At 49.7% G+C, this 22,813-nt stretch overlaps 2 protein-coding genes across 4 annotated transcripts in view; one reads left to right on the top strand and one right to left on the bottom strand.

The window, feature by feature from the left end:
- TMEM63B (transmembrane protein 63B) overlaps positions 1–11,603 on the bottom strand; it is a 24,278-nt gene extending 12,675 nt beyond the window's left edge. Inside the window, exons 1-9 of one of the 3 annotated variants that reach the window (XM_063096579.1) lie at positions 11,503–11,603; positions 5,049–5,231; positions 4,686–4,765; positions 4,417–4,455; positions 3,414–3,504; positions 1,974–2,011; positions 823–965; positions 676–727; positions 81–189 (exon numbers count right to left, since the gene is read on the bottom strand). In XM_063096579.1, coding sequence (XP_062952649.1) covers positions 81–189; positions 676–727; positions 823–965; positions 1,974–2,011; positions 3,414–3,504; positions 4,417–4,455; positions 4,686–4,765; positions 5,049–5,207 — 711 coding nt within the window. In that variant the 5' untranslated portion in view covers positions 5,208–5,231; positions 11,503–11,603. Of the gene's footprint in view, positions 1–80; positions 190–675; positions 728–822; positions 966–1,973; positions 2,012–3,413; positions 3,505–4,416; positions 4,456–4,685; positions 4,766–5,048; positions 5,232–10,887; positions 11,009–11,502 lie in introns of those variants that run through there. The other 2 variants (XM_063096577.1, XM_063096580.1) reach the window with 2 other exon arrangements.
- MRPL14 (mitochondrial ribosomal protein L14) lies at positions 11,166–22,813 on the top strand. Its single transcript, XM_063096581.1, has 3 exons — positions 11,166–11,236; positions 20,211–20,302; positions 22,301–22,813. Exons 2-3 carry the CDS (start codon positions 20,232–20,234, stop codon positions 22,665–22,667), a joined length of 438 nt encoding a protein of 145 aa, XP_062952651.1. The 5' UTR covers positions 11,166–11,236; positions 20,211–20,231; the 3' UTR covers positions 22,668–22,813.

The raw sequence follows: 22,813 nt of genomic DNA, 5'->3' as shown, positions 1-22,813 counted from the left end.
GATAGGGCAAGAGAGGCCCAGAGAGAAGGGAAGAGGCTGGGGCTGGGGGTGGGGTGGGACCCGGGCTCTGCTCAGCTCACCAGGTCATCCTCCTTGTAGCGCATCTTGGAGGTGTGTCTACGCATGCTGTAGACGGTGAGCAGCAAGTACAGGAAGGCGAAGGAGGTGTGCAGCCACAGCAGGTTGTTCCTGGCGGGGCAGAGGGAATGCATGGGAGCCACCAGGGCTAGGACATACTCAGGTGCCCCCCAGCCTCCCAGTGTTAAGCCCTAGATGCAGACAGGGCTCCTCTACTGCCACCAATCCTCTGGCACTGACCCCTCACAGGGTAGGCCCGCATTCCACATCCCCTAGACCCCAACACTGTTCCATTCCAATGGAAACATTCCTGAGAGATCATTTCTTCATGCCCTACCCACTGGATACAGTGCACTCCAACTGCCCCAGCCAGCCTTCCTGGCCCAAGCTCGTACACTCTTTTTTGTCTGGTCATCCTTGGAGATCCTCAGCAAGGATCTACCTCTTCTGTCTCCAACCCAAGCCCTTGGGGACCTACAGCTATCTCTGCAGCCTCAACTGCCTCTCCCCTAAACACACCCCTTTCCCTCCCCACCCCACATTAGGGCCCAGACTCTGGCCACAGACCCTGGCCCCAGACAAGGTTCCCAACCTTACCCTGATTTCAAGTTGGCAATGGTGGTTCTCCCAAAGCTGTAGGCATTGTTTTCTAGGGGGTGGGAAGAGGATGATGATGGTGGGGTCAGGGCATGTCCCCTATTGCCCCCTCCTCTCTCTGCCCCAGCCACCCGGGCCCTCACTGACCCAGCAGGTCCCCTGAGAAGTTGACAGGCAGCACGATGCCTACGGACAGGACGCCCACGACAACGAGCAGCCCGATAATGTGCCTCTGGAAGGACAGGTAGTGCACAGCATCGCCCCCACACTTGTCCCGGATCTCATCGTCCCTACAGGCCGTGGGGGGTGGACAGAGCAATTAGGTTAGGACCAGGGTGAGGGTGGGGCCCCAACTTGCCTGCTCTGACCTGCCCTGCCTGACATCCACCCCAGCCCCTGATGATTTGGTAGCAGTATGGGGTCAAAATGGGACCTGTTGGTCCCGTTTTCTGGGAGGGGTGGAAAGAGAGGGACAGGGAATGGGAGGGAGCAAAAGGAGGAATGCATGGAGAAGGGGAGGATGAAGGAGGGGGATAGAAGGGAGGAAAGGGGTAAAAGAAGAAGGAAGACTGCAGAGAGAGGAAGGAGAGGAAAAAAATGAGGATGGAGAGAAAGGGGAAAGGAAGAGAGGAAGATCTGAAAAGGGAGGAAGAGGTGTGCAGAGGAGGAACAGGAGGAGGAGAAATGGTGAAAGACAGGTAGAGAAGAGGGAGAACAGGAGGTGGGGACATAACAGCGCCTTAGGGTGCTGGCTGAGCTTGCTGTGGGAAGCAACGTTGCACTTGGGGAGGGGACTGGGGGTCTGGTTGTCAGTGCTGACCTGTCCGAGCTTCCTGCCTCTCTCAGCGCTCACTGCCTGCCTGCCAGGCTCTGGCTCCATCTCCTGAGTTCTGCCTGCTGGATGCTGGCTCCTGCCTGCTGCTGGCTGGCTGCTCCCAGCCTGACTGCTGCCCCCACCCGCTGGCTGCACGGAGGCTGAGGTGGGGGCTCCAGCCCCTGCTCTCAAGAGGTAGCAGGGGCAGGGAGAGCCAAGGGCAGAGCTGGCCCCCCAGGCAGGGGGTCACAGAAGGGACTGTGGGATAAAGCGAGCATTCAGGAGACGGCAGAGACTGTTCAGGGCACGGCAGAGACCAGGGCCCCAGGGCCAGGCCTCCTGGAATACGGAGGAGGATGTTGGGCTGGCTAGGAGCGCTAAGGCCCTCAAAGCTGCTGGCCTCTGGATTTTGTAGGGTGTTGATGGGTTCTGAAGTTTCTCTCTGTTTCTCTCTTTCTTTAGAGCTTGAAGACCATTCACTTACTTTATCCTGAAGATGGCTGTCAGCCAGGAGCAGAAACCCTAGGGGACAGAGAGCTGTCAGCTCGAGTCTCCATCCCACCAACCCAACTGCCTTCTCCTTCAAGTCCCACCCACCCCGTTCTCATAATCACTTCCAGGCTGTGGCTTGCCTTGGAACAACTTCCACACACACCCCCACCCCCAAAGAAAATCCCCATACCCCAGGAACTAGCTCATCCCAGAAAGGGGACTGAGGGGGCAAGAGAAGGTCCAGGCCCTCAAAAAATAAAAAGGAACAATGCCAAACTGGGTTATCTGTGAATCCTCATGTCCAGAGCTACAGATCCCCGCAAATACCCTGTGGTGGTGGGTATACTGAGGGTGGGGATGGGTGGGGTTTGGAGTTCTAGGAAGGGTAGTGGGCCCCCCCAGACCTCCAGTTAACAAGAAGGATTTGTAACATGGCTGCCAAAAGCAGAGGAGTAGGACATGCTGCCTGAATTCTGCCAATCTATCTTCTAGTCTACCCTGGAGGGGTCAAAACTCAGGGTCACTGTGAGCTGTGATACTGCCCCCCCTTCTCTAGCCCCTAGGTCTGCCTTCAGGCAGAGGGTGGGGATATTCAGAGAACCCTCCCTCAATCTTCTACCAGGAGAGGGTCCCTACTAGGATGGGGGAGAAAGGTGCCTTTCAGCCAAGATGCAGGACTAAGCTACCTGTTACCAACATCACCTGAGGCTGCAGAACATGTGGACACCTCTTGCTAGCAGGGGGATACCTCTGCTTTGCCACTTACCAGTATGAGTGCAACCCAGGAAGCTGAGAGCCTTCTTTTGTTGGGGCTGCTGCAAGTAGCTGCCGCCCCCAGCCTAAGCTGGACTGACCAGGACCAGCCCAGTATCTGAGGATTAGAGCTCTGACCAGGACCCTCACCCTCACAAAATGATAGAGGGCCAGGAAGGCAGCACCTGTGTGCTGGGTCTGCTACAAAAGGGAGTCTGGGGGCTGCTGTGGACCACCACGGATATGCCTTGTCTAAAGGGGCTGCTACCACTTGGCCCTAATCCACAAGAGGGTCAACCGGCCCTGTATAGCCAGGGGCTGCCAGCCTACAACCTCTGAGCAACACCATGCATTCTGTATGTTTTGCTAGGCAGGACTAAAACCATGTCCAAGGAAAAAAGGTGGCCTTAGAATTAATCAGCAGAGGTGGGCACTTTGTGAAAAACAAAGTCTGGAATTCATGGATGTTAGGGCTGTGCTAGTATGGAGGCCAAGACATAGAGGACAAGAGACAGGAGTTCCGGGCCTGGGGGCTATCCTGTGTGTCACAGACAAGCTGCCTCCCTTGTTGAGAAGCCCACACCAGCTCCCTGACTCCATATCAGTGCAAGCTAGAGGCTGCTCAGCCCACAGGCCCTGGGGGCAGGGGGTGCTAAGAAGTTTGAGGGAAGGCACTCACATTGTCCCTTTGGTCAAAGTCGACAGAGCTGGAGACAGAGGTGAGACGCTCATACCGGTCGTGACTGTCCCCATGCATAGCTGAGGCCACACTGGGGGTGGGGAGATGAAAGATCAGAGAGCCTGGTGAATTTGTGCCCTTGGGGAGTGGAGGTGAGCACTCCAGAGCACCAGGGCTATAGAAGGCAGAGAAAGCGCAGAGGCTGACGCGGGGAGGAACAATTATTCTCTGCTTTGTCTCCCTCAGATATGCCTCTTCCCTTCAGGGGACCCAAGGGGGCACCAATGCTGGGTGGCAGGACGTTAAGGGAGGAGGGTATCTTCAGCAAGGCACCATGGAGGTTGAATAAGAATGTTAGAGGGTCCTGTAGTTCCAGAGTTGACTAGTGGGGGGAGGGGGTAACAGAACCAATATTATGCAAGGGGAAATGGGCTAGAAGAACCCCCAAAGGGCTGGGGGGTTAGGGGACTGGGAAATGTCTCAGCACTGCTGCAACTCCCACTCCCGTCCTTTAGACAGAAACTAAAACGTGACACAAAGGGCCACACCACTCAGGGCTCCTTGGGCAGCCTCCCTCCCAGGCCTCCAGAAGGAGTTAGCAGGGAACCCTGGAATATGAAGAACTAGCTGTTAGGGGATGAGAAGCTGCTGGTGACGCCCAATCTTGTCTCTGCATGATTGTGCTGAGGACTGTGCTGCAGATTTCCTGGAGGAGGGCTCCTCTGCTCTGGCCAATGAGGGCCACAGAGGCGGGGGCACTCATGGAGGGACTTCTCCCAGGCAGGGAGCCAGAGGGAAAGATGAGGGGGAGGTGAAGCAGAGACAAGCTGGGGAGCCCCCTGCTCTGCAAAGCACACCGCCTGCATTAATCCGAAACATGAGCCTGCAGAGAAGAAAACTGCAAAAAGAAACCGGCAAGTTGGCATGAAGAGAAGAGATGCGTGAGAGAAGAAGAAAAGAGAAAGCTGGTTTAGTGCGGATGAGGAGCTAGTGCCCCACATACTATTCCTGTTCCACTCGGTCTCTCTCCTGCCGCCGAAGCCTGGGGACAGAGAACAGACAGGGTTAACAGGGGTGGAAGAGAGTCCCTGAGGACTGGCAAGGAACAGAGGCCCAACTAAGGGTCCTCATGCCCCCCATGCCAGCTCTGGGACTAGTCCCTCTTTATCACACAACAAAGGGGGATGAGAAAAAGCTGGCTCTTTCTGTTCCTAAGGAGTGTGGAGCAAGGTGTATGTGTGTAGAGGTGGAAGGAGAATCCCAGATCCTTACCTGTCTGCATCTGTCACTAAGGCCAGCCGTCCATAGTCCCAAGCCACCTTCCGGAGAATAGAGAATAAGAACAGCAGTGCCTGAGGGAAGAGGGGGTATTTGGCAGTTGGAGAGGCTGTCCACATGCTGGACTAGCCAGGAGGCAGGGGCAGAGGGGTCAGAATCTTTTCTTAGAACGGGATGACCCTGGCCTTGGGTGAATGGCCAGAGGCTAGGCTTGGGCTGGATGATGAGGATTCCTCCTGCAGGAAGTCTTCCCAGGCCTGCCTGGGAAGGCAGGGTTGGGTGGGAGAATGGTTAGAGTTGGAGGTGTTTGCCAGTTATCTACAGAGTCAAGGATTGTGGTGGCAAGTGGGCACTCACAAGGAAGCACATGAAGTCGAGAGCCAGCACGGTGGGGACACCCCCAAAGGGCAGGCCCTGCAGGACAGTGCTGCGGATGCGGGCGCTGTAGCAGTAGTCCTTGGGGTTGCTGTTGTTGAGGGCCGTGGTGCCCAGTGTGGTCATCAGGAAGGGCAGCATGGCTGCTACTGCCGCATGGTCCTCCTGGGCAGAAAACAGAGCAGTCAGCTGGGCTCAGCCCCCTATTCCCCTCATGCCTCTGGCAGGGTGGGCGTGGGGGGTGGTCAGTGAGGGCAGATCATCAGGCTGCCTGGGTGGGTGGAAGCTCTGACCTCTGGAGATAAGAGCCTGGGGAGGGGAGGAGTCACATGGATTTACCTCCTCTGGCTCTCTGGCTGTTACCCCACCCTGGGCCTGGGGAACTTGGCCCAGATGACAGGCCTGGACTGGGGAGACTGGTTTTACTAAGCTGTAAGGTATCTGTGATTCTCTAGCATCTACCTCCACCCCCATATATATATATACACAAACTCTCTCTCTCTCCCCCTCCCGGTTCATTCTCTGTCTCAGGCAGGGGGCAGAGCTGAGCTTGAGGGAAGAGGCCTGAGAGGATCCAAGGCCAAAAGGACGGGTCAGGAGCCTTCCGTCCCATCCTGATCTTCTTTCTACCCCATTAAAAAATGGTATGATTTCATTTGCTTAGAGTTTTCAACTCTGTTAATCACCTCAATATAACTGACTTCAAAACAGGATGTTTATCTTTAGAGCTACCCCTCCGTCCTCAGAGTAGGGGCCTGAGGATGGGGTCAGAGTGGAAAGTCAGGTAAAAAGCAGGACTTCTGGGTTTATGTTACCTGCCTGGCCCCAGCCACTCCTGCTTATCCTTATTTCTTTTCCCTACAACAGTCTCCCCTCCAGCTTCCTCACCTGTCCAACTAACTGCACAGGGGTCACCACAGTGGTGTGGAGACTACAACTCCCACAGTGCCATGCTCCTGCCTCTGGAGCAGGGCAGGCTGGGAACGCTGTGCCTTCCAGTGAGCTTCTCCATTAGCAAAGGAAGAGGTGGGGTGCTCTTAGCTGGCCCAAGCCCCCTGAAACCAGGGTATTGCTCTCCTGCTGCTGCCAGGCTGCCCTTGATGCCCTGGGTGGATGGGGTGAGCAGGAAGAGGAGGGAAGGGGCAGTTAGCCCTGATGCCTGGGTTCTGGAAGTGCTTGGGGAGAGAGCTGAACCGGGCCCTGGGGAAGCTCCCAGGGTGGAGGAGGATAAATGTGGCCTCAGCAGCAGCAGTGCTGCTTCACCCTGTCCTACTGGGGGGCCCCTGGGGACCCCTTCTGCTGACAACACTGAAGCTCTGCCTTGGGGGGGGGGAATCCCCAGGGAAGAAAGGAAACCAGACAAAGAGAAAGAACAACAAACTTAGAATCGGTGACTGCAACTTTGGGAGAAGCGTCCCTCAGCCCCCTAGGTGACTCAGAGGGTTTCTTCTGCCCAGCAGTCTGAGGGTTTTTCCCTGCATCTTTAACACTCCAACCACAGGGCAAGAGGCACAAGCTCTCAAATGGAAGGGGAAGCTGGGGTTGTTTATGTGCTTCCCTTGGTCCCAAGGAGTCTCTGCAAAGCCTGGGTTAGGAGGGCTAAAGTAATTGCCCTCTGTGTGTTATGCCTCCCTCTTTTCCAGACTAAGCTGCCTTTAAAAACACAATAATTTAGTAATTGTAGCAGGTGCCACTTATCGAGTGTCCACTGTTTCAAGAGTAATACTTGTATATACATGATTTCATTTAATCCTTGACAATCTTATAAATTGTGTCACTGCCATTTTAAGATGAAGGCACAGGAGCTCAGAGAGGTTAAGTAACTTTCTCAAGGTCGCACTGCTAATAAAATGATAGACCTGGGATTCGAACCTAGTTCAACTTCTTCCTAAAGCCAGAACACTTTTCAGGGCACCACAATGATTTTCTGATGTTCCTGGAACAGTACTCTACAGACCATGGAAGCTTCAAAAATGCTCATTAAATGTTCTCAGGCCAAAGAACATAGGGCACTGCAGGAATGTGTACGTTTAGGTGTGAAAATGTGTGTCGATGTGTGCACCTGTGTGCAGGGAGAGCTGGGTGACTGCATGGCAGTCCATGGAAATGGAGTTGGTGGTCTCTAAGTGGGGATGTATATGTGGGTGTGTCTGGGAGCCTGGGTATGTAAACATAAGGTGCACAGAAACCTGGGGTGCCAGGAGAAGTTACAGGTAGGTGTAGGTATCTTGGTGGTGGTGGTGGTAGGGCTCTAACTAGTCCCCTCTTTCTCAACTCCCAACTCCAATGTACTCCAGAAACTTCAACAGCTAATTCCCACCCCTTGCCTGTTTCTCTCTTCAAACTCCAAGGCTCCACCAGGCCAGAATGCAATGAGAACAAACCCTAGAGTGCCATCCGCCCCATCTTCTCTACTGTGAAGGGGGAGAATTCTGGGAGTTTCTACATTATGGGGCTCCAGCAGGATGGGTGAGGATCTAGCTAGATGCTTGTCACTAAAATCAACATGCCCCTCTGTGGTCTTTTTACAGTCACAAAGCACTCTCCTCTTCCCAACTGCACTGATCTCCCCCACCACACACACCCCTACACAGGAGGAAGGCAGGAAGGCAGGGCACACAGATCGCTGTCCCCATTTTACAGGGCAGGAAACAGGGATCTAGGGAGGAGAAGCAATTCACATGAGGTCACAGGGCAGGTAAGGGGTGGAGCTCGGCCTATGGCTCTGCTGGTTGACAGGGTTACTCCAAGCTCTCAATTGTGGGGGCGGGGTTGCTAGGCTGAGATCTTCAAGGGCAGCTGCTCTCAAAGCCATGCACTGGGCTGAGCCACTGAGAGGAGGGAAGAGGCTGAAGCAGAATATTCGGAGCAGGGGATGTGGCAGGGGACAGTTCTTCCACTCCACAGAGATGCCCGAGCCAGCTGTATGCGGGAGTTTCTCCAGTCTGATACTGAGGCTTGAGCTAGAAGTGTGTAGAGAGAGTGATGGAGGATTTTACTTCTAGCTAACTTAAGCCTGTTATTTACCATTAAGGAGTGACTGCATGGTGGGGGTTGTAGAGTTATAAATTAAAAGTGTTTTCTTATTTGAACTTTCAAAAGGAGAGAACACAACTGAGGCCACCAGAGGTGGGAAAGGGGAAGGGCGTTCAGCGAGAAATTGGTAAAGGGCCACAAAAAATGATTTCATTGTGTAATGATAAATATAGTAATTTAAAAAATGTTTTCTTATAGAGTTACCGGGGGAGATTTAATTTAGGGCTTGGGATCATAGGAAGGCAGTGTGGTCTATCAGGAGGAGAAGATGGAGGCTAGCTATGTTACTATAACCTGGGCTCTGTAACCTGGGCCTCAGTCTTCCAGTCTGTAACAGTGAAATATTAATAGCCTTGCCCTTCCTCCTACTGACTTCAGAGGGATAGACAAAAATGTACCCACAAGTGAAGATAAAAGCAATAGTAAAATAAGGCATTTATTAAATGCTTATTTAAACCTCACTTTGTGCCAGGGACTGTTCTAAGCACTTTACAAATGCTAGTTCATTTGCTCCCCATCACAACCCCAGGAGGGCACTGAGGTACAGAGAGGGTACATAACTTGCCCAAGGTCACACAGCCAGTCTGTGGTAGATTCAGACAAGGACCCAGACAATTTGGCTGGAGTCTGTGCTCTTAACCACTGCACTTTGCTGCCTCTGCAAATAGAGGAGCCACTTCCACCAGTCGGGGGCCATTAGCCACCACTCTGGAGAAATGCCACACCCTATTTCTAACCACTTGCCTTTTCTCTTGTAGCTCCTAGACCCATCACTCAGGACTTAGGTTTGTGAGTTCAGGTTCTGAGGCAGGTGTAGGGGACAGGCAACACAGTCTGGAGGTAAAGAGCATGGGCTCTACGATGAGACCTGGCTTCTAACCTCGGCAAATTATTATTCACACTGGGCCTCAGTACCTTCGTATGTAAAATGGGGACAATAATCCAGTTGTGTGGTTGCTTTGAGGATTAAACAAGATAACTTATGTAAAGCTCTTAAAATAGTTCAAGGCATATTAGCTATTGTTATTAGTAAGATGTGGAATAAAGGCAGTTGATTTAGTAGAAGGAGGAAAACTGGTAAAAATCAAAATAAAACATAAAATTTAATATGACAGAGATATGATAAAGTCCCTCAGTCAGGATGGGCCTCTTGTGTTAGGGACTCTGCCACTGAGAGGCAGAGAATGTTCCCAAACTCTTCCAACATACCCTACCCATCTGTAGCAGGTTGGGATGAGGGGGCACGGGAGAGGGATGCTATGCCAGGATGGGTCAGAAGTTCTAAGAGAATGCATTTTTGATCAACTACCAGTGAGGTGCCAGGCTAATTACCTGTGTTATCTTGTTTGATCCCCATGACAAACCTTGTAAGGAGGTCCTAGTAACCACACATTTGAATGGAAACTGAGGTTCAGATAGGTTAAGTAACTTGTCAAGGTCACACAACTAAAGAATGGCAGAGCTAGAAGCTGAACCCAGGCCTTGATCATTCTGTGATACTTGGAAGGAACTTGTATGATATCCATAAGAGGGTTCTCAGCTACCCATCACCTGCCTTCTGCCTTGTCACATCCCCACCCACTTACCCACTCACCCACAGGCCAAGACTGTGTTGGGTGAGCCAAACGGCACGCCCCAGCATGTGCCACCTGGGGCATGCCAGGGCCTAGACCCTCTGGTGCCCTGCAGGACAATCACGCTGCCAGCACAACACTCCTCCTCCCCTCCTCACCTGTGCCTTGGAGGCAGGACTGTGGCCCCTCCTTAGGAGGTGTTGGGAACAGCCTCATTCTTCCCGTGCTGCTGCAGACCCAGAACTCCCAGCACTCCAGGGCAATGGAGTGATCAGGCTTGCTCTGAGCACATAGACCTCTGCCCAGGGGACCAAGGCAGGTGGCAGCACAGAGCCCCAAGGGCAGCCGGCCCCTCTGACCTCTCCTCCCCACTTCCCAAGCGACCTTCGCTTTTCTGGGGAACAAGGCGCCAAGCTGTGGGACTGTCCGCTCTAGGCGGTCAAGACGGCCAGAAGGGACAAAGAGAGCCCCCTCCCTCCTACAGGGCCTTTGCCCCACTCCCGGTTCCGCGTCGGAATCTTCCCCACCGCACCCTCTAACGCAGGCCCGGGCTGCTCATGAATGAACTGCACTGTGTGGGGCGCAAGGAGAGGACACGCTCCCGGGGCCAGCCGCCTCCCCAGCCCGCCGACCAGTCCCCAGACTGGCCATGGGCAGCGGCAGGCTTCGTGCCAACACCCGTGAACCCTGCCCTTGCTGGAGCCCGAACCCCTGCCCTAGGCCGGCTTCGGATGTACCCGGCCCCGGGAACAGAAAAGATAAAAGAGACCGAGGGCATCAACCTGGCGACCCCGGACTCCAGAACTCGGGGGCGGGGGCGGTTGGTTTCCCATAGCGGCTGCGGGGTTGTGGGGCGCAGCTGGAACCCCGGAGGGGCGCAGAAAGGACGCTCACCTGGACGGGGCAGGTGGGAGAAGAGTGGCACTAGGGTTCGGGGGCGGGGGTCCCACCCCTTGGGATCTCCCGGGGTTGGGGAGAGAGGTCGGCTCACACCTGGACGCCCGACAGGGTCGGAGGACCCACATTTGGCTCGGGATGGTGCGGGGTTGGGGGCAGCGGGCGCCACCGCTGGGTCCCGCGGGCCCGGACACCTCTGGGTCCCGCAAGAGGTTGAAGGGAGGGGACGCGCAGCTGAGTCCGGGTTTTTTCTTTGGGTGGTGGAGGGATCCTCAAAGAAAAGAGAGGTCGCTGGGCAGGGGTCGCGTACTCACCCCCGGGCGCAGACTCGGCTCCGGCTCCGAGCCCCGAGTTGGGGCGGGGCGGGGCTGGGGGAGGGGGAGGGGGAGTCGCTGGGCGGCTCGAGCTCCGGGCTCCTGCGGCGGCCGCGGCAGTGTATGGGGGAGGGGGAGCGGGAGAAGGGAGGGGAGGAGGAGGGGCTGGGGCCCCGCAGGTCCCACCCCCCACGCCGGCACACGCAAGATGCGCGCGCACTCTCAGATCGCCGTCCGCTCGGCTGGATCCGGTGCGCAGGCGCAGGGGAAGAGCCCGCGGTGGGGGGATGGGGGAGGCGGAGCTTGGCTCGTGAGGCCAGCGACTGGATATTCCGGGGCGGCGAGAGCGGTATGGTGGTGGGCGAGGAGGGGCGTCAAGCTCCTAACTCTCTTTCCGCCCCCCTCTATCTTTCCTGCAGTAGGGGAGGCGCACTCCCTGGGGGAGGAGAGACCGGAGTGGGAGGATAGGGGCCCTTTGGGGGCAGAGGGTCAGTGGGAGGGGTCCCGACGCGAAGGGAAGGCCTCGGACCCGGACCCTCCTCTGTCTCACTCTCTGTGGGCGGCGGGGCGGTTCCTGCGACTTCTGCGCCCCCCATGCTCCCGGTCTGCGCTCACCTGCCTTCGCAGGGGTGTGGAGCCGGCCAGGGAAGGGGCGGGCTGCGGTCAGTCCTTCGCGGATGGCCTTGGCCGGTCCCTCTGGCGCGTCCCCTCTGGTTTATCTGCTCCCCTCCTCCCTCCCTTTTCCCACTTGGGTCTGGAGATGAGTTTGCTAGGCGCTTCTGTGGTGTGACAAATGAGTCCTTGCTTTAACTTCTGTCATGCTGATGAATGACTTCCCTGGTCCAGGGGGTTCCCTGGCTTTTCCCTTCGCCAGAGACTGCATCTGCCAGTGATTAAGACTGGAGAGATGATCACACACACACACAGAATATTTATGTATCACCCACACAAATAGATCACAAAGGCACGACGAGCACCAGCCTGTTCATTTAATTTCAGGTTTCTTGGAGGGTATAAAAAGGAAGTATTGCTTTCCACCGTGGGCAGTAAATGATCTTTGCCACCCTAAGAGATTGACTGGACTGAATTTATAAAGAGGTTAAAGGGCATATGACAGAGTCACCCTGGGTTACTTGGGAAACGCTGGGAGTTTGGGAGATAATTAAACTCGGGCTGCTGCTGCTGGTGATGGGGGGCCCCCTCGCTGCCACTGCTGCACAGAAAAACACTGCCTATCTGGAGGTGTCCGGTTCTCGTAGTTGGTCAGTGTTTCTGCTGTCTGCTCGCTTTTCAAGGGTTCTGTAGTAACTTGTGGAATGCAACTGTAAGGTTTGATTTATTGCAGTTTTTCAAATTGTAAGTCACATTGGTGAGTTGGAAATCAATTTAGTAGATCACAGCCATCATTTTTAAAAAATGAAGTAGAAAATATCAGAGGATGTTGCACTTAGTAAGGGTATTTTTCTTGATCTTGCTTCAGGTATGCACACCTTTCAGTGTATTAGATGTTCATTTGTTTTTTTCTATGTGTCACACAGAAAAGTTTGAAAAGCATTGTTGTCCTGTATCCTCCTATTTGCTTTCTTACCGTTCTTTACCTCGGTTTTCAGTCAGTTAAAATTGCCCATGAGGATGCAGTTAGCATACCAGGAATATACGGTAAAGAATATGAGCGGATCTCTGCCCGAGAAAAAAGACAGTTCACTCTTCATTCACTGGAAATACGGCAATTGAAAAACAAGGATTGTGTTTGGGTAGGAAGTAGGTTGGCTTAATTAGTTAGGAAGGGCGGTTTTCAGCTGTGACAGAAAGGAAAATGGGGATGATGCTTTCTGTGGTAGACTGCCTCGTGGGAGGAGTCTTTGTAGGCTTGGATTCTGGGAGTTGTTTTGGGCAGGAGCGAGCAGTTTAGATGAAAAGGCATCTGCTGTAGTTTTTAAAACTTCTCTTTTTGTCTCGGAAGGAATCATTCATTTTACCCTTCGAGTTTCTTTGATGTGTACTTCCGTGGAACTTTTTATATATTATGTTGATTTTATGATTATAAAACTGGTGTGATCCCTTGCTTGTCTGGAAGCAATAAAATTTACTTGGAGGCCAAATAGCACTCATATTGGATATCTGGAAAATGGAAATGGAGGCCATAGTTGCCTGGTTTTTGGACCTTTGAGGATCACTAGAAGGCATTTCTTTAACGTTATTATTTTTTAAAATAATACCGTTATGAATCTGAACAGTGGTAGATTCTTGAGCTAATTCTGCCTGTGCCTAATCAGGGTCACCACCTATTAACAGTAATCCTCAAATAGTGTATGAACCATCAAGTAACACTTTCCAGACAAAGAGGAGGGGAAACATTTCAGAAAGCCTAAAATGAGTATTGGATTGTGTGTTGTGGAATCCGTGAAGGAACAGTGGCCATAATGTTTTATTATTGCTCCTGAATATTAAGGGTAAACTCCTTCCCCGGAGTCCCTTTTTAGGTGGTACTTTTTTGGGCACTGAACATGGTTATTTAGACTTTCCTCTGCTCCTAGAATTTTAGATGGTGCAAAAGTCCTCTAAAACCTATCTTACTCCACTCTTGTCTTTGGGATTAGGATACCTGGGCCCACCTAGAATGGATTTTCCTATTGTTTGTGTTACTTAGATAGTTCTTATGGCTATGTGGGGGCTTGGGAAGGTCTTGAAAATTAGGTTATAGTGTAGCTTTTCATTTTAGAGACTGATGGTTGGTCTGTGTTGTAGCTCACCCTGCTGTAATTTTACATGTGTATAAACAACGACAGCCAGTGTGCAACAGGACTGTGATTCAGATTTCAGAAACATTCTGGATCAGGTAATATGCTGAATATTAAGAAGGGTGCCAGCTAGCTTATTATTCACTAGTGAAACACAACTCGGAGCAAGAAAGTACCCTGTCAAAAGCTTTTTAAAAAATCATTTATGTCTTTAGAAAAGAGAGGAAGCACATATCCACTTTAAGCCAGAAAACACTTTCAGGGCTGAGTGATCTTAAAGAGGCCTCCATGGTCTTGAGAGTCAGGGAGTAAGGCTGTTCTTCCTGACCACGATCTGCGAAACAAGCTGCTTCAGGTCCCTACTGGATAATTCAGAGAGGGATTCCGCACATTAAAAGGATCCCTTACATGAGTGAAGCTAAAGCACTTTCATTTCCACCAATCTTTGCTCTTCCCAATGATCCCTCTTGACAGAGAGTCATTGAGACCCAAAGAAGTGATTCCAAGGTCACAGACGGCAGGAGAAGAGGGGAGGATGGGATGGAAGAGATGTACTTTCCATCAGCAGCATTTCCTCTTTGGTTCTAGGGACCACTCTCACCCCCAGGCTTTCCTTTTCCTCACTGCTGTCCTGCCTACCTGACATCATAAATCTGGCTTCTTGCTACTGGCCCAGTGTAGTTACTAGTAGGAAGGGAATATGCACGAGGGTACTTAAAAAAGTTCACGGAAAAAATAGAATTGAAAGATATATGAATCTTTACATGAACTTTTTGAAGACCCCTCATATGTGGTTAAGAACTTAACTTTGCCATGTGCACTTTTTCCTGAGTTTGACCATACCAAGAATGTTATAAACTTATTTCTGGATTATAGGTGTTTGCACACCTGGAAGGTGAGGATGGGAGGGGGAGCAAAGCTAGAATAGATAAAATCTATACATTGAAAAACCAGTTTGAATAGTTGAGAATTGTCAGATATACCTAAGAACCACTGTTTTAAATAAATTTTTGTAATAAGGTTGGGCATAAGTTAAATAAATAAACAAATAGAGGACAAGAACCCTGGACATGTTTTTCTTTTGTGAATCACACTGAGAAATGGGGTATTCTCAGTGGTAGCTGTGGTAGCTGTGGTAGAAACAGCCCATCATACTATTGAGGGATGCTTTGCTTATGGATAGTGAAGCTGTGAAAACTCACACCTTGGCAGGTGAATCAAGATCAGCTTCAGCTTTGGTCCTAGGCTGGTCTGGGTGTAGTGCAGATGTTTACTGAAAGGGCAGCTTTTTATGTCTTGAGTTTTAAAAGATAATGTGGCAGCCTTGACAAAGGAGAGAAAGTACTTGCCCTGTGTGTGATGTGTTCGTTTCCGTGAAGTGTATTAGTTGTTAAAGCAGCATCTTAGCTGTGTAGGTATTGTGTAGGATGTAACAGAAACAGGCTTGGGGTCTGGGCTGGACTTTGTCACCCTCTAACCTTGGATAAGTCAACAAGTCTCTTAGCATTTCCGACTTATTTCACCATCTGCAAAATGGTGTTTACTCTATTGAGCCCACAGAACTGTTCAAAATCCTTACCAGATTTAGCCCCTTGCAGACTGCTGCTCTTTCTTATTCGTCTTTGTGTTTCCATTGGATTCTTAGGATTGAAATAACCAAAGAAAGTGTGTGAAAGTACCTCAAGATTTGTAACATGTTATACTTGTGTGAGGTTAAAAAAATACACACACCACAACAAACTTCCTAAAAGGACAAGGCTGGACAGCAAACAGTAATGAGTCTTTAATCAACAAATTAAAGTACTTATTGGTCCAGAATGATTGGGGAGAAACCTGCCAGAAGATGGGAGGGGTTGTATCTGCATGGCAGGGCGAAGAGTCCTGAGAGTTCCTTTTTTTTATTCCTCAAAGCTACTAGGCCTTTGCTTTTCCCTGCTTTGATTAAGAAGGACATATACATCCTCACACTAGAGGGTTTGTCCTTTTTGTGGCTGGGCTTTGCATTTGATTTCCCTTAGTGTTTCTTCTCCCTTCTGTAACATACTAACAGAACCTGCTTTTAGCAGTCATTTGTGATTGTGCAGTCATTTGTGATTGTGCTGAACTTTTTGTTTTGTCACTTTTCTATGGAACCCATTTCCCTTGAGTATACGTAGTATGCCAGGCACCTAAAGATTGAAATTGTTTAGGTGGAAACAATGTGTGATTATATATAGCTCTGTGATACTAAGCACATTTTGCTGATCCTCAAAACTCACATAGCGGTACTTTCCAGCTTTCCAAAAGCATCAGTCTTTCTGTCTGCTTTTCCAACTCAGACTCTGTGCATTAAACAGACTGAAAATGAAGTCTCGGTGTCTAGGAGGCTTCCCCAAGTCACTGGGAGCCTGAGTGAAGAGCATAAGAAAAACCACCAACTCCCCAACTGAGAGCCTCATTGGAGCTGGAGGTTGAATTGCAGATCAATTTTGTCCATTTAGCAGATAGTCACTCTAGTTGTGTGCCAGGCACTGTTCCAGGCCCTCAGTATGCAGCACTGAACAGGGAAGGGACTGGTCCCTGCCCTCATGGAGCAAACATTCCGGTGGGACCTGTAGGATGATTCCAAGGGAACAACTCACTTGTCTCTGAAGTCTGCAGTCCTCTTCTTGCCTCCACAGCTGAAGGGAGATCTTAAGAATTAAATCCAGATAGAAATGAAGAATTTCTTTTTCATTTCCTTCCCTCCCTCCCTCCCTCCCTCCCTTTCTTTCTCTCCCCCCCTCTTTTTTTTTTTTTTTTTTTTAAGGGAGAGACTGTGATTCATACTCAAACATGGGAGAGTAATACTCAGTGCTGACCAGGAAGTGGCATGAAAGCCATCTCTGGCACCACATTTTTCCAAGTACCTGGCCTCCTGTAAGTGAGAGTGTTATAGAGAAGGAAATATCATCGATGTTAGTCTCCTGTGCAAACACAAGACTCAGAATAACATTGCTTGTGAAACCAAGCATTATACATAGACTAGGCCTGAATTGAATCAGGGCCTGTGTCCACAGGGTGAATTGATGCTAGGAAATCACAGCAAGATCCATCAAGGTTGCTTTGAAGTAAATGTCTCCATTATGCTTCCCCGATCTGAAGCACTGATTTAGTGGTGGGATGAGGTGTTTTCCACAGTGGGCACTGGACCCAGGAGATGATTCCAGGGGCCTGTAAACAAAGCATGGGCTAATCTTCCCATAGCCAGCACCATTGGTCCCCTAAAGCATGTTTGCTTGTGATGTCCTGGTTCCTGATATAGAGATAAGAGCTCTATAGTGTCTGGATTTCCCTCTGTGTGGAGGGTAGGGGTGGGGGATCTGTCTTTCCCTTGGCTATCTCATTTATTTTATTCAACAAATATGTATTACACTCCTGTTTATCAGGACCTGCTGGGGTGAAAGTGGAGGGGACAGCAGATTTTGTTTTTTTGGAGGGATTGGGGATATACATACAGTAAGTTAATGTATATAATTTTTGTGTTTTCAAGTTTATATGAATGCTTACTGCTGTCCCTTTGATGTCTAAGTCCTTTGGGTCTGGGTTTGGAGGTCAATATGAGACCCACTAAAAAGCTAGTGAAAAGTCACTGAATCCAACCTTTTCTTGTGAAAATGGAAGTGCTCCCTGGAGACACAAATGTATCACTCTTGTGTTTGAGGGCGGTACAAGTAATCCTTGCCATCTGAGTCTGTGTGGTTCCTGAATTACTGTAGTGGGTTCAGATGCCGTGTTATAAGGATCTCTGTGGTTTCTGAGTTTTGGATAGTGAGTAGGAAGAAATAGAATGTTAAGGGACATCAGCCTTATCTCAAAAAAAAGTATCCAAATTTATTCAGTGTCTGTGTTTGGGTAGTGAATGTTGGCTCAGTGAGACCTCCCCTGGAACAGGATACATGGATGTGCCCAGTGTGCTAGGGTGTAGCACCTGATGCTAGAGTTCTACACAAGGCTCCTTGGAGGAGAGGTGCTTGGAGCTGGGTCAGATTTGGCTGGGCAGAGATGGGCGTAGGTTGTGGTGGTGGCTTATGAGCAAGGAGGCCTGGGTTTGGTTTTGTGCACTGACAGCCCTACAGAATTTAGGGAGGTGCCTTGAGTCATGGGATTTGTGATGATAGCCGAATCAGGAAAGCTTTGGGAAGCCCCTAGATGCTTCTGCTGTTCTTGGATTAGTGTTCGTGGTCTTGAGGAAGCAGTGCATTGTGGAGAGGCAGTTGCAGTTCTTGGGAGAGGGAATGTGGGTCATGCTGGGTTAATCTTGAGGGTTCTGTGGAGTAGCTAAGGAACCTCTTTTCTCCCAGGGGGTGAGACCAAGGGCCTGTCAGCATCAGGTGGGAAAACTTGACTGGGATTTGAGGTAACTGCAGCCCAGACCAGAAAGACTGCTTTTCAGAGCTGTGGTGGTTTATGTTGTTTTTTGTTTGTTGCCAGTTTTCAGTTATTGCTCAAAGTGTGAAGCTCTTCTTGCTACCTACCTACAAATTGTCTTCAAAACTTAAACTGGATTATTAAAGTGAATAATTTTTACCTGGTATTTGTCTACATTTCAGTTGATTCAGCAAGCACTGAGTTGGCTTTGAGTAAAATGTGCGTGTGATGGCAGTATTCTTGATGGAACAAGAGTGATTTAACAGTTGGAAAAAAATATTAATTGTTTAAATTAAAGTTGCCATGTTTACTCCCTGTTGAGTAAGAGCATGGGTTCAGGAAGCTAACTATTGGGGTTCAGATTTCAGCCTTGTTCCTAGCTGTGTGACCTTGGGTGGGTTGCTTAACCTCTCTGGGCCTCATTTTCTTATGTATAACTATGAGGCTAATAACAGTACCCATTTTGTAGGGTTTTTGTGAGGCTTAAATGCGGTGGTAATGGAAAGCACTTAGCCTAGTGCCTGACATATTGTAACCGCTCTGTAAATGTTCATATAGAAAGAAAACAGAAGGAGACCAGATGACCCTCAAAGCTGCTTGACACCTGGAACTCCCTTGTGTGAAGCGAGCTTTGTACTGCAGAGTGAGGCTGCAGACTATGGTGGGAACACCCTTGGACTAAAGCTGGATCCGCTTCTGGTTCTGCCCTTGACTAGTTGTGAGGCTCTATACAAGTCACTTAATCTCTCTGTATTTTAGTTTTTTAAGATGTGGAATGAGATGTGACATGAAGCAGAAGGAGACAACTTATAGAGATTGAGTGCCAGGCACTGTGCTACGTGCTTTGCATGGCTTATCTCATTGGATCCTCACAACCGCCTCATGAGTAGATACTGCTAGTATCCCTGCCGTACAGGTGGGAAGCCGAAGCACAGCAGTTTTGTCCAGGGTCACCTCACTAGTAAAAGTAAAGCTGGCTTCATCTGATAGTCTGTGATTCTGTGTGTGTCAGAGGTTAATAGTTTTATAAGTTAGCTGCCTTCTTTTGCATTTAATTTTCCAGTCATAACTCATTTTGACCAATCTTCATGGGTTGTCTTAAGGAAAAGAACTGGGAGTAAGTTTGGGATTTGAAGCTAAATTGTAGTTAATAAGCATTTATGGAGTGAATGGGTATTTCTGGGTAAGTAAATAGTGAATTTTCCCCCACCCTTATTAAATAAAATCTTATCTGAGTTTCTTTGAACTTGGGCAAAGCAAAGCTGTGTGTAAATACTGCAGTGTAGAGGCTTTTCTTGGCAGACCTCTCGAATGAGGCCCTCTGCAGCCAAACGTTTAGATGGGAGAACAGGTGTGCCTTGCAGCTGGAATCACCAGCTGGCTGTAGGCTTTTCTTAACCACACCCCTCAGTGATGCTTAGGTGTTGCAGGACGCTGGCCACTTCCATGTTTGTTAGTGCTAGGGAGCTACAGGTTGATGTTCTGTAAGCTTGAGTCATGAATCTTGGGTTGGTGTTTGCTCTCTCATATTCAGCTTGCTTTCCCAAAGCCCTCTTTCAGCTGTAGCATGGAGTAGGTAGTTTTCCCAGTGTTACAGTGTTGTTTGGGAGACTGACGCACATATAGACTTTGGTGAGTGACTTGACAAAGGCAACCTTTGGCTCTACTTTGCTGGCCTCAAGCTATGCAGGTGTTCTGGCTTTCACGTTTGGGGAAAGGGTGAAGTAGTGGCAGGCAAGTTAGGTAGCTATCTAAATAATCTCCTTTCTTTGGGGGAGTCAAAGTGCTAGTTTCAGAAGGCACATGAGTATCAGCAAGGGCAACAGTGTGCAGTTTTTTCTCTGGAAGATTTGGGAAATAGTCACTGTCTGGCTGTATTCCAGAGGATTCATGTTTTCCTCCTGCCTGTGGAAGGGATGTGATGAAGAAGGCATTCTGTGTGCTGTTACTTACAGCAGGAACTACTGTGGGTTATTCCAGTTCTCTGACCCCAGAGTTAGAACATGAATCAGCAAAATTGGAGCTGAAGTTCTGTCTAATCATCTGTGTATCTTTTAACCACTAAGATTTATATTTAGTGACTAATGATCTTGTGCTAGAAGTGCCATCTCCCACACAAGTCTCTAAAGAAAAGCAGCTCTGAGTAAGGACTCTGACTTAGAAATCAATCTTTTTCCCCCCTTTTCCCTGCAGGATTTGCTTTCTTGGGATCCCATGGCTTTCTTTACTGGGCTCTGGGGCCTCTTCACCCATGTAAACGGAACACTCAGCCAGCGCTGTTTCAGGTAACTTTTCCCATTAAGTTCTTAAAACTGTAGCTTTGAGTAAGCCTTCCATCAGGGCTGGGCAATATGGTGACTAGAATGGAGTGGAAACTCAGGAAGGTGGGCATGGGGTCAGGGAAAGCCAAAGGAATCAGGCTGAGCTGGGGTTTGGTCAGGTCACAGGATGAGGGATAGGTGAGGAGGCGACTTTGCTGTGGGAGGTGGGATGAGAATGGCATATGGTGGAAGCTGCTGTGTCTTAGTCCTTGTAAGACTCTTGTAGTGAATCTGACACCTCGACCCTATCATTCCCCCAGTGCATTAAAATCCTTTGTTTGAAGAATAGAATCTTTTTAAAAAAAATTACAACAATAATACACGATTATTACCAAAAACCTGAGCATGATAGAAGTGTTACACTCTCCGGTCCTTTTAGATGCGAAGCCTGTTGGCATACACGCCTTCTGGCCCCATTTGTGCTCTCATGTACTGAGCACTGTGCCTGGGGTTGGTCATACAGAGATGAATGAGAATTGCTTCCTGCCCTGAAAGAGTTCTCACTGTTGGCCATGGGAGCAAACTTGAAAATAACTCTAAGAAAATGTGACAAGTAAAAATAATAGAGGTTTGTACAGTGCTTTGGAAGGCTTGAGACAGAAGCTGATAATGGAGGAGGAGGAGGAGGAAAGGAGAGTGGAGGCAGCCTTCCCAGCAAGGAAGTGGGAGCAGATCCCATCCAGGCCCCCAGGAGGACCGAGAGGCGAGGTGTGTTTCGAGAACTTCAGTAGTCCCAGCCACTGGGGCAGAGTGAATGTATGAGAGGTAGGATGTTTGACCCCAGAAGGTAGGCGAGTTGGGACCAGGTGTCGACAGTGTGGACAGTGGAGAACATCGAGCAGTTCTAAGCAGGGGAGTGGCATCAGTTTTATATTCTAAAGAGAGCTCTTTGTCAGCAGAGTGAGGTGCAGTGGGAACCGGTTAGCACACTAATGTCACGGTTGTGGTATAGGAGAGTGAGCTGCTGAATGAAGGACGTTGTTAGTGGGGGCAGAGAGAAAGGACAGAGGTGCTTAGGAAGTGGTATCAATAGGACTTGATGGCCGTGGATGTTGGTAGAGAGAGATTTATGGCTTGGGAGCTAGGGTTTCTGGAGAAGCCGTTCTCTAAATAGGAGGTTTGCAAGGGGAGGCAGTAAGTCAGTTTGGGACCTACTGAGTGTGCAGTATCTGTAGGACATGTTGTAGGGAATTCAGGAGAGTGGAAATACAGGACTAGAGTATAGGAGAGAGGTGAGGCTAGAGGTGGAATTTACTAGTTGGCAGCAATGGGAATGTATAAAATTGCCCAGAGTAGGCATGTAGAATGAGAAAAGATGTCCTAGGATTACCTGGAGAATACCAGCACTTATGGTGGTAGCATCAGGAAAAAAAAAATCCCACTGTAATCAGCTTGCTTAGTAATACCTTATCTGCCTTTAATAGGTACTCTTTTAAAAAAATTCCTTTCTAATGGGGAAAAATGTATTAAAAACAAAAGATTGTTACCTTGACTTATGTCCAGTTTTTGCTACGTTATATCAAGGGACTCCCCTGGCAAACCTACCCACTCATATCTTCTGGTTACCAGCAACATGTAGATGAGAAAATATGGGAATGAGTGTATTCTGGGGAAGCACGTTTTACAGAATAGGTAGTGGGTGAGGCCTGGCCCATAAGGAATTCCTTTAAGTCCTCAGAGTCTTTTTGGAAACCAGAGGCTTTTTTAGTTAAGGCTGCCATGAAGTTCGTTGTAACAGAAAAATTGGATTCTCTTTAAAACCCGTCTAAATCAAGATCTTAACACAACAGCATACACACACTTTCAATTATAAGGAAACTGTTTTGGGTACAGGTAAGTCTTCATGAGCCTCTAATTTTCCTTCATGGCTCCTGTGTTATACTCTGTTTGGCATGTATGTGCTGCTAATATACACCCTGACCAGGAGAGATAGAGGTCACACGTTTTTTCCTCTTTCACCAGCACCACCGGGAGCCTCAGTGCAATTCAGAAGATGACACGGGTGCGTGTGGTGGACAACAGTGCCCTGGGGAACACCCCGTACCATCGCCCTCCTCGGTGCATCCACGTCTATAACAAGAATGGGGTGGGCAAGGTGGGCGACCAGATACTGCTGGCTATCAAGGGACAGAAAAAAAAGGCGCTCATTGTGGGGCATCGTATGCCTGGCCCCCGAATGACCCCCAGGTTCGACTCCAACAACGTGGTTCTTATTGAGGACAATGGGAACCCTGTGGGGACCCGAATTAAGACGCCCATCCCTACCAGCCTGCGCCGGAGGGAAGGCGAGTATTCCAAGGTGCTGGCCATTGCTCAGAACTTTGTGTGAGCAGAGCCCAGGCCTCTGGCTGCGGGGAGCTCGTGAATGGAGCAGCTCAGAACTGCGCCTTTGCTGAGCTGGCACTTGGGGGCCACATGGCTGCTCCCTCCACAGTGGGTAACATTGTCCTGTGAAAGAATAAACATTTTCATGTA

This window comes from Cynocephalus volans, chromosome 5, assembly GCF_027409185.1.
Source record: "Cynocephalus volans isolate mCynVol1 chromosome 5, mCynVol1.pri, whole genome shotgun sequence".
Lineage (NCBI taxonomy): Eukaryota > Metazoa > Chordata > Mammalia > Dermoptera > Cynocephalidae > Cynocephalus > Cynocephalus volans.
This window is presented reverse-complemented; position numbering and strand designations above follow the sequence as displayed.